General features: G+C 34.6%; 1 protein-coding gene across 1 annotated transcript; it reads left to right on the forward strand.

The window, feature by feature from the left end:
* Window positions 1–1376: 1376 nt before the first annotated feature.
* On the forward strand, window positions 1377–8090 carry LOC113100346 (MOB kinase activator 2-like). The gene is made up of 5 exons (XM_026265154.1): window positions 1377–1805; window positions 5460–5611; window positions 6280–6376; window positions 7141–7265; window positions 7337–8090. The coding sequence occupies exons 1-5, from the start codon at window positions 1696–1698 to the stop codon at window positions 7567–7569; spliced, it is 717 nt and encodes a 238-aa protein (XP_026120939.1). The 5' UTR covers window positions 1377–1695; the 3' UTR covers window positions 7570–8090.
* Window positions 8091–11098: the final 3008 nt, after the last annotated feature.

Raw genomic sequence — 11098 nt, forward strand, 5'->3', positions numbered from 1 at the left:
ATGGGGATTGCAGATGATGAATATAGTTTACATTAAGTAATGAAAATTAAACCGTTTTTAAAGTCAATAGTATGATGATAATTGGGTAACGAAAGGTACAGTAACACAATAAGGTCACTTTAGATTACATTATTTACTTCATTAACATTAACAATGAGCAATCTATTTTTTTTTGTGCTCATTAATATTTGTTAATGATCGTTAACTGCTCATTGTTATGAAATGTTAACTCAATAACAATAAATAATGTTAGCAGCAGGTACAACTTGATTTTAATTAGTGAATGTTGAACTTAAAATTAACTAATATTTATACATGCTTTAGAAGTATTTTTTATTGTTCATGTTAACAAATATTTCACTTTATTACATTAAATTATATAAGTCTGCACTATGTCACACTTGGCAATAAACCACTGAACTAATGCAGTTAATGGGGAAAAATTATTATAAACCTGCCAAAAATAAAACTTAATGTGCTTTACATGTGTTCAAATAGGGATACGTTCATGATGTCAATATATTTTGGCAATTCGAGGCTTAAAGTTTACATATTTCATACACATTGATCATTCAAAGTGTTTTACATAAGTTGGAAAAATAAAACCTTAAAAAAAAAAAAAAAAAATTATTTACGCATAAGGTATAAATGATAAAATGTTTCATAAATGTTCTAAACATGATATAAAACATTATAAAATCTAATATTAATTAATAACAAAGTACATTGAAGTGTTTAAAGTAGGTCCACTTTTTCATTGCAAAACAATAACATCTGAATATCAGCCTGTAAATGTGTGCATCATTTCAAACAATTCAGTGCCTGATTAATTTAATGCGAAATTTATATTCTGAAAAAAATGATCACTTATTTTAAAATGTAGTTGGATTTACATTGGTAACACTGTACAATATGGTCTCATATATTAAATGGATAGTTCTTTCATTAACTCACTCACCCTCATGTCATTCCAAACACATAAGACCTTCGCTCATCTTCAGAACACAAATGAAGATATTTTTAATGAAATACGAGAGCTTTTTGACCCTCCATAGACAGCATGGGAACTGCCGCTTTCAAGGCCCAGAAAGGTAGTAAAGACATCATTAAAATAGTCCATGTGACATCAGTGGTTCAACCTTAATATTATAAAGCTACGAGATTTTTTTTTGTATGCAAAGAAACCAAAATTAATGACTTTATTTAAAGATTTAATCAGAGTTGCATTCTTTGGGTTCACCATATCTGATGTTTTGCCTTGTGTCATCATGAACCTGAAACCAAAGGAATGAAACGAAAATTCCATGACTGCACTGAAAGTGAAAGTTCCCCTGGAGGCACAAGAGGGCGGTGCCTCGGGTGAGAGGAGGAGGGGCATCTAATGGAAGGGGCGTGGCTTGTACAGTGCGTGTAAGAGAGTAAATATTTTTCACTACTGGTGGAACCTGTCCGTCTACTTCACCAGAGACACACGGAGACTCAGCCTGAAGTGCAAGACACACAAAGAACAGCGGAGAGAACAAACACACATTTACCAGAAACCAGAAAGAATGCTGGACAGAGCGACAGTCTGGACGTAGACCACCGGACTGGACATCAAGTAGATGAAGGCAACACACGGTGTGTTTGTTTACTTGACCGGTGCATCAGTGTGTTTGAGTTTGAATGAGGCGTGTGTGTTTCTGAGTACCTTTAATGGGTAGAAGCATCCTGGATATGGGGGGATGTCAGAGTTACAGCAGCTCTGATGAAGAGGATGTCAGCGCTCTGAAGGCAAACTACACCAATGTCAGCCTATTCAGATTGTGAGTATATACTTCACCCACACACACTAGATAGGAGGTAAAATAAGGAATGCACACATCACACATATGTCAGCTGAAGAGATAAGCGCCAGCATATCTTCAGAGAGAGAGAATGTGTGTGAGTATATCTGTAGTTTCAGTTGTGCATCATGTTGGAAAAAACTTACATGTGTGTTTGTGTGTAAAAACATTGACCCTCTTCACAAGGATTTAAGACTGGCTGCCGCGCAGGCACGTGCACAGGTAGGGCTCAACCTGTGCAGAGCACATGCCCTTTTTGCCCTTACACTCCGAAGTGACCTTTTTTTGGTGGTGTTTTTTTTTTTTTAATCAATGCTATTGGTCATCCTTTACGTCTGTCTGTCTGTTTTACAAATATTTAGCAAATTAAAGTTCTTAAAACGAGCTTGTGTAAATCTTATTCGATCCTCAAGCTGTCAGTAAGCTGATAACTCCGCCCCCTCTATATTTCTTTGAATCAACTGAAGTTCCACATCAGCCGCACTGTAGACACCAGCTGAGCTGAACAAAGTTTTGCGAAGGGTAAATAAATATCTTGTTGTTTGAATAAGTACTACTAAACACTATGTCTATAAAGGCTCATATTTTATTTATTTGATGTCTGACTGACTCACTGACTGAGACATGTGGGACGTCGCCTGAGAGACAGGGCTAGCATTTGCCATCTAGTCATAGCCAACACTTAAATAGCCTGTGCATACAGTTGCATTTCATCTTTAATAAAATGCTATTTTGGCCAAATGCATTTTACCACAGGAAAAACTGAGCGCTCCGTCTATATAGCTACAAAAACTAATTTGTAACCTAGAAGAAAATTTAATTTTATTCCAAAATACAGCAAAATCAGTAATATTGTGTAATATTTTTACAATTTTAAATAACTGTTTTCTATTTGAATATTTTAAAATGTAATTTATTTTTGTGATCAAAGCTGAATTTTCAGCATCATTACTCCAGTTCAGTACTCTTCAGTGTCACGTGATCCTTCAGAAATGCTTTTCACTGCAACTGTACTTTTCACTATTTTTATTTATTTTTTCATTGCTGGCTTATTTTAGGGAAAGTGTAGTGAATAAGAGACCTTCAAGAGACCAACATCCCTGGTCCACCACAGTATCAAATTTTTGCCAGATACATGGCTCACAGAAGGTTGCTGTTGTATTAGGTTTAAAGAAGCCCTTAAAACCCTGTTTATCTTATCTAATTATCTAATATTATTATTATGGTCGTTATTAATCGTGAATAAATCTAAAGCTTTTGAGACTACTATTTTGTGTTATTGAATTTGTCATGAAGATGTGACCATTTCTTCCTTTAATGCAGGCTTACTAAATAATCTTGATATAAAAGGGGGGGGGGTGCCCTTTTTCAGTTTCAGCACATGCCCCTCAAAAGGTCTGTGCACGGCCCTGCTGCCGCGGGGTGTATTTACATACTGCACACCTGTGCATAAGTGCAACTGGTCATTTTGGTGAAAAAATGCATTGCTTGATTAGAAAATGTTGTTAAAAATTTTGTCTGAAACCAACACTTTATCCTTCACATAAGCATTAAACACATGAAACAGCCATTTAAAACAAGTACAGTGGTAAAGTGGTGGTAATACTAATAGGGGTATATACTATTTCCATATGCAATAGTTACATTGTACCCCAAGGTACTTGCATACCATGATGACCAAAATACACGCAGAAAAACAGGGTACTATATGTGTATTACCACTAGACTTTTGTAGGGCAGCCTCTTCAAAATGAGAAATACATTCTTATGTTTGTTAATATGTTAAACTGCTGTATCTAACATGTGACCTTTAATAGAATCTAACCTCACATCAAGGAAATACTAAAAATAACTATTCAAATTGGTTTTTCCACTCATGTACACTTTTCACCTAAACTAAAATAAACACAAAACTTACATATTATTTATGACTATAGCCATAATATGTACATTAAACATGAAACAAAAGTTATGCAAGTCTATTATTAAATAATAATGATAAATACTTTTAATTCATAATAGACATTCATTAATAATAGTCCAACTGATAAAATAGGAAAATATAAAATATGGAAGCCAACATCAAGTAAATTTATATATGTCCCAGGTACATACGCTATTGATTTCTAATGCTCATTAACGCTGGATTCATTTGATCAAAAATACAGGAAAATTAATATTATTATGATTTAAAACAACATTTTTCTATTTTAATATACTTTAAAATCAATTTTATTTCTGTGATACAAAGCTGAATTTCCAGCATCATTACTCCAGTCTTCAGTGTCACATGATCTTCAGAAATCATTTTAATATGCTGATTTTTTTTTAATCATTGCTGGAAACCGTTGTGCTGCTCAATATTTTTTTGGAACCTTTGATACTTTTTTCAGGATTCTTTGATGAATAAAAAGTTAAAAAGAAGAGCATTTATTTAAAACAGAAATCTTTTTAACAATATACACTAATTTATTATTATTATTATATTAGAAAATATTTATATTTTGAATAAATGCTGTTCTTTTTAACTTTTTATTCAAAGATTCCTGAAAAAAAGTATTCCAGTTTCCACCCAAAATTTTAGCTGCACAACTGTTGCCAGCATTGATATTTCTAATAATAAATCCATATATTAGAATGATTTCTTGAGGATCATGTGACACTTTACATTGGAGTAATGGATGATGGAAATTCAGCTTTGCTTAACAGAAATAAATTATATTTTAAAGGATATTAAAATAGAAAGCATTATTTTTTAATTGTAATAACAGTTTGCATGATTACTGTTATTTTCTGTATTTTTGATCGAATAAATGCATTTGATGAGTGTAACAGACTTCTTTAAAAAAAACAATACAAGTTTTACTGATCCCAAAATTTTGACTGGTAGTTTATATATATATATATATCTGCAAATCTATCACACTTATTTTCTGCAATGCTTTGAATAAAAAGTAAATGTAATAAATAAATATTACACATTCAGCGAGCTCCGTCAGGCCAACCTGTGTGTGGTTTTTCCTCATTTGCATGAATGAAAATGATTAGCGCTGTCTACAGTAGAAAGCAGCACTCTTTCCAGTGAGAATGTGCTAATTGCTCACTAACGCTGTCGGAAAACATGAACAAGTGAACACAACTCCTTTGAGTACATACAGTAATCGACCAGCCCCATGTGCACACATGACAACTAAACTACATCCCTGTGTGTCCTTGTGTAACGTCACTCTGTGTGTATTCACAAACTGTTTGTTATTTGCACACCAGCTTAACCATTTAAACACAAATTAACTAGCAGACAAGCTCACTGCAAAAGAATTTCCCATCACAAAACCAGCCAGGCACACAGGCATTTATATATCAGCACATTTCTGCATTTCTCCTCTTCTCTATCTTGCTTCCTAATCTAGTTGGCAAATAAACCTGTAAAAATTGCTTTTGTTCCTCTTTTGTAAGTCACTTTGAATAAAAGCATAAATGCATAAATGTTTAAAATTACTCTGTTTGACACTCCATTCCTGGTCATACTGTGCACAATTCACTAGTGAATTATATATATATACAAAAAAGAGCTTTTATCAAAATGTAATAAATCGCTCTGCTGTGAATTCTCACCGAATGTTCTGTTGACAGAAAGAATAAAAGTCTACATTTAGTCCCATCTGCTGAGGTCAGACCTTACCTGAAAGATCACTTCCTGTCCAGACGCATCACTGATCTCGACCTTTTGACCCTCTCTGCCCTTCCACACGGCCTCGACCAGCAGGAGTGGATAGCAACTAACAGTAAGTGTCCAAAATCACAAACAAAATATAAAAAATGACTGCCAAAAAAATATATATATTTGCATTTTCTTTTAAAGAAACCCTAACCTAAATCCTACAACTACAGTTTTTTTTTTTACAACTAATTAATAAATGAATTAAAAAATATATATAAAGATTTTCATTTTTTTTTTGGAAAAAGTGTTTAGTGTTTTTTTATATATATATATATATATATATGTGTGTGTGTGTGTGTGTGTGTGTGTGTGTGTGTGTGTGTGTGTGTGTGTGTGTGTGTGTAAATTCAATACACACACTAGTCAGAGAGCACCTAATGCCATTTACAGTTAAACAGATGATGATACACTCAAAAGTGGTTGAGACAATACACTAGCGATAGAAAATGTCAGATATTTCATAACATATTATTAATGTTCAGTAACACATAAAGGAATGATGGGAATGTGTTGGGCTTATCTAGACATTTGAATAAAGGCTTGTCTGTAGCTTAATGTATTCTGACGTGAGATCACCCACTTAGAATATATATATATATTTATATAAAAGAAAACGATGCAAAATAAAAAATAGCATGTACCAATAAACATCAGATAGTTTGGCAGTGGTCTGTGGGTTTGTTAGGCTCTGTGTGTGTCATGTGTGTTAACTCATCTTACCGTCTCTTCCAGCGGTGTCATTTTTCCAGCACACTACCCTCTTCTTCAGCGCTCTGTCTGATTGTTGCTCAATTACAACATGTCCGGCAGCCAAAAGCTCAGGAAACCTGTGAGCAGAACAAACACACGTCATTACAGCTAGTTAACTTATTTCACAGCTTGAAAAAATGCATAAAATGAGATGTATGTATGCCTTACAAAATATTGCCAAAGCAACAGTTTATCATATTTACGAGACAAAATGATAACAGTTTTACAGTAGTAGCTCTGCAGTCACTATGGTACTTTGATGGAAGCTCCACGGTAAAACCAAGACAGGATTTAACAAACTACAATAAAACATTTTATGAAACACTGAAGGTGAAATTTGAAACCTGTGAACACACACACACACACACACACACATATATATATATATAGTAAATTAATAGTATATAACATATATATTGAATCGTAAATCAATGTATATTTTTCCTATTATAATAATAAACTGTGATTTTATATAACAATGTATCTGCAATTGTTATATATAATTTTTATTTGCATTATTCTGGTTATCACTGGTTTATTTTAATATGATTCATCAAGCATGCATGCAGATAACAACACCCAATTAAATTATTTACAAGAAAAAACCCTAAACAACCCTTATATAAAAGTAGCTTTGTTGTCCCAAACAACAGCAGTGACTGCAAAAACACCAGGAACGGTGTAACTGATTAATGCTGAAGCATCATTATAATAATTCTACATGTGAATCACATCCGGTCATTTCATTATACATTACTGTAAACATTGAAAATATGTTATAGTGCATGATTACAATTGCAATATTTCGTAAGGGATACTAATGAATTGTTTGGTTGTGTTCAGTTTGTATGAATGGACGGACGATCAGGGGAAGAAACTGAAGTGTTCAGCTCCGATCTACATCGACTACGCCTTGTCCTACATCCAGGAGATACTCACAGATGAGCGTGTGTTTCCTACCAAGAGCGGTATGAAGTTCTCAACATAGCTTTAACCATGTGAGGTCCAAATGATCTGAACTATATATGTGTGTGTTTAGGGTCATCGTTCCCTTCTGGATTCATGTTCCTGATTCAGAAGATCTTTTTGATGCTCTTCCGTACGTTGGCTCACCTGTTCAGCATCCACTACCAAGAAGCCATCGCTGTGGAGATACACCCGCACCTCAACACACTCTTCACACACTTCATCACCTTCAGCCACACATTCAGACTGCTGGAGCCCTCAGAGACGGCGCCGATCGACGAGCTCATCGCAGTGCTCACATGCTGACACACACACACACACAAGAAATATACGTGTGAGCCCTGTGAATCAGAAAATTCACAAATGGGACACTCTATACCTTTGACACCTAATGGACACGTTTAAGTGAAGCCCACAAGACTGTAAGTCCACACGTCCAAATCAAGTGCTCTGTTTAGGACAGTTCCTTTTTTGATCTTACATGAAGAATCCCTTTGATGTTTTGTCCCAGTAGAACTAGAGTGTGTCAATCAACTTCAGACTGAGCTCTGATTGGACAGTGCAGCAAGCCCCGCCTAGGAGTAGTTTTTTAGTGCCAAGTGTGAACAGTGGGCAATTTTATTTTGCCAAGATTCAATTCTTAGAAATCTGGGAGCACTGGGAACTGCAAATTATGACCAAACTATTGCCAATTTGTGTGGTTGTCTGCCACAACCAATGAAAAAAAAAAAAAGATACACTGTCATTTAAAACTTTAAGCTCACTTTTTTTGCTGAAAGAAATTATTACTTCTGTTCATCAAGGATGCATTAAATTGATCAAAAGTGATTTGGTTACAGTAAATAAATTTGTGTTACAAATACATTTATAATGTTACAAAATATTTAGGTTTAAAAATTGATTGATGTGTGTGGGGGGGGGGGGTATCAGGTTTTAAACATTAAGCAACACAACGGTTTTCAACATTAATAATGACTGGAGTGAAGGCTTCTGAAATATGACAGGAATTAAATTGTAATAATATTACTCTTTTCATTTATTTTTGATCAAATAAATGCAGCTATCTGAACCAGTCATAACTGTAACATGTAAAAGAAAGTTTTTCGGTCACGTGATTTCTATTTCTATAGCTCTATTTAAATCAAAATGTCCTGATTGGACTCGCATCCCGTCGCATCTTTTTAGGAAAGATAAGGAAAGAGATTTAAAAAGCCTGTGCTACTGCATACACCATTACTGAGGTGCTTTATTATGGCAAATAAATCATTCACAAACGGTGACTTGAACATAATTACTACGATTAGCAAACAAAAGACCGACAGTAGAATGAATTCCATGCAGAAAATGTAATAAAGAAATTTGGAATAAAAATCCTAGAATGATACTGTGATAGAATAATAGCCATAATATTCTGCTGATGGTCTTTTATTAGTTTAGTGCTGGTTCATGTTCATGTGTGTTGAAAGAGAGAGGGATACGAGGATAAAGAGAGAGATCAGATGTTTCTCCTCAATCCTGAGCATTCATAAATGAACAACCCTGAGGATATTAGAAATGTACACATGAATACACACCGTGGAGAGCTGGTCTGACTGGTTCATGAGAGAAATTAGATCCGTTTATACACACTCACTGCATCCAGCCATTTTCATGCATCAGTAAATTTATTTCTTTGCCTTTTTATCCTCTGCAAACTATTTTAGTACGAAGGAACTGAATTTTGGGATGACAGACATTACATTTCTTGAACACACAAGTGTATTAGTGTACTAGCCTATTATACATCGTATATACCATATACTGCTTAAAAAAATAGCATATCATTTCCCAGAAAGCACATCTATATGTCTGTTAAAGACCAATTCATCTGGAAAGCATCTGCTGTGTAGCTACAAACATCTGATAGACGTCTTTCAGATTCATAAACATCTTAACAAAATTTTTAAATGTCTACCTACTTGACAACTGATAGGAAACATCCTATAGGCATATACTGTAGCAGATGAGCAAACACTAAAACAAATATATCTTGCAGTCGTCAAATGGACATTTCCGTGATGTATGTGTGCAATCAGGGTTAGTAGATAGCACATGCAAAATATTTCAAACTGCAGCATGCTAGACTGTTGTCACATGACTTAACCACATTATGTGTTTTTAATCCCAATGGGTGAATAATTAATGAATCTGTTGGTTTGCATTGAAGTCCATGTTTGTGTAAAAATGTGTTCACTTTTAGAAGATCAGTCAAATGAGTCATGAAAAAGACAAGTGAAGCATTTTGCATTGAGGGATACATACAGCCCAGTGAAGTGTGTATACTGCACATTCCAAGAATATACCATCTATTCATGCATAGAGAAAATTCTCAATATTAAACTGAGTAAACATTCAATATGCTACAGAAGCAGTGAACTAGTACTTCAAACATGCTGTACTTTTCATATAGCTTGATATATAGTTTGATATAGCTTACTATTCTTACTAAACAGTAAGATAAGTATTATAGTATGATAGTATGCATATCCAAATTCAGTGTCAAAGCACTGAGTGAACATACATGTGTTGCTCCAGCAGGGGGAAGCAAAGGGAAAATGTCACTGAAAAAGACTTTCACCATCCAACACAGCACCAACACACTTGTGCCCTAACATCTGCTGAACACTAGAGTTATGGAGATTTAAAACACACTTTCACACATATTTAATCAAAAGACTCGACTCCAAAGGGCTGTTAGCACTACATTGTGAAACCTTGTACAGCAGTGTTTGGATAAGAAGTTGAAATAAAGACCTTGACCATTGAAACATCAGTGCAGAGATGTGATTGGTTGATTCATCTTTCAGGGCACCTGCTGATGGGCTGAGATTGGAGGAATGAACAGGGTGAGAGGGACTGTAGTACAGTAAAGTACAGTAGCGGTCCTCAATAGACTGCTGTGTCTTATTGCAGTCAGCCTCTCAGTGTCTCTGTAAGAGAGCAAACAGAGAGAGTCTATATTGTGTTCAGGTGTTGGATCAGAGGTCATTTACAACAAAATAGGATCCCTGAACTCTTAAAAATGGCAATCTACTTCAGGAGGGCAGTGTTTGCAACCTGGAACCAAAATAAAGGACTGTCTAAATACATTTGATTGCATATGCACACTAAATTAACATGGTTCAAAATTCAGTCTAAATTTGAATAAATATAGCTATTTTGGAAGCAAATGCTAGTTTGTTATTATTGATTTAAAAAAAAAAATGGGGGTGGGGAGTATATAACTTTAGTAGCAGGGCTGAATGGTTGAGCTTGATGAATGCACTCAAAAAAAAATCTGGGGGGGTAAAAAAAAATCTGAAAACGAATGGAGGTTGTTTACTTTTTTATTATTGCATGCAATGCTGTAGAAATTATTGTAAAATAAATGGGTGTCAACTTGTATTTTTTTTTCTTTCTAGATATTCTTAATCTAACATCAAATAGTGTTGAAAAACAAAAGATCTATGTTGAAAAAAACATTCTAGATTAATATATCTCATCTGAATTTAATCTGAAACAATACAACATTTGAATTCTACAATACAATTTTAATAGGATTATAGTAATATTTTGCTTGAGTTTCATATTATAATAATGAAGAGAAGAGAGACACTTGGACAGACACACAACACAATACACAAGCAGGCAGCTCTGTCTGAGAGAACTGAGGCATGAATGCAAGCGTATCTGTCTGACCCATGACGCAAAACACACACACACACACACACACACACACACACACACACACACACACACTCCAGCTCAGGAGGTGTCTGCAGAAACCAAACCAGTTCGAGGGCTAATGCTAATTATT

This window comes from Carassius auratus, unplaced genomic scaffold (assembly GCF_003368295.1).
Source record: "Carassius auratus strain Wakin unplaced genomic scaffold, ASM336829v1 scaf_tig00217248, whole genome shotgun sequence".
Classification (NCBI taxonomy): Eukaryota; Metazoa; Chordata; class Actinopteri; order Cypriniformes; family Cyprinidae; genus Carassius; species Carassius auratus.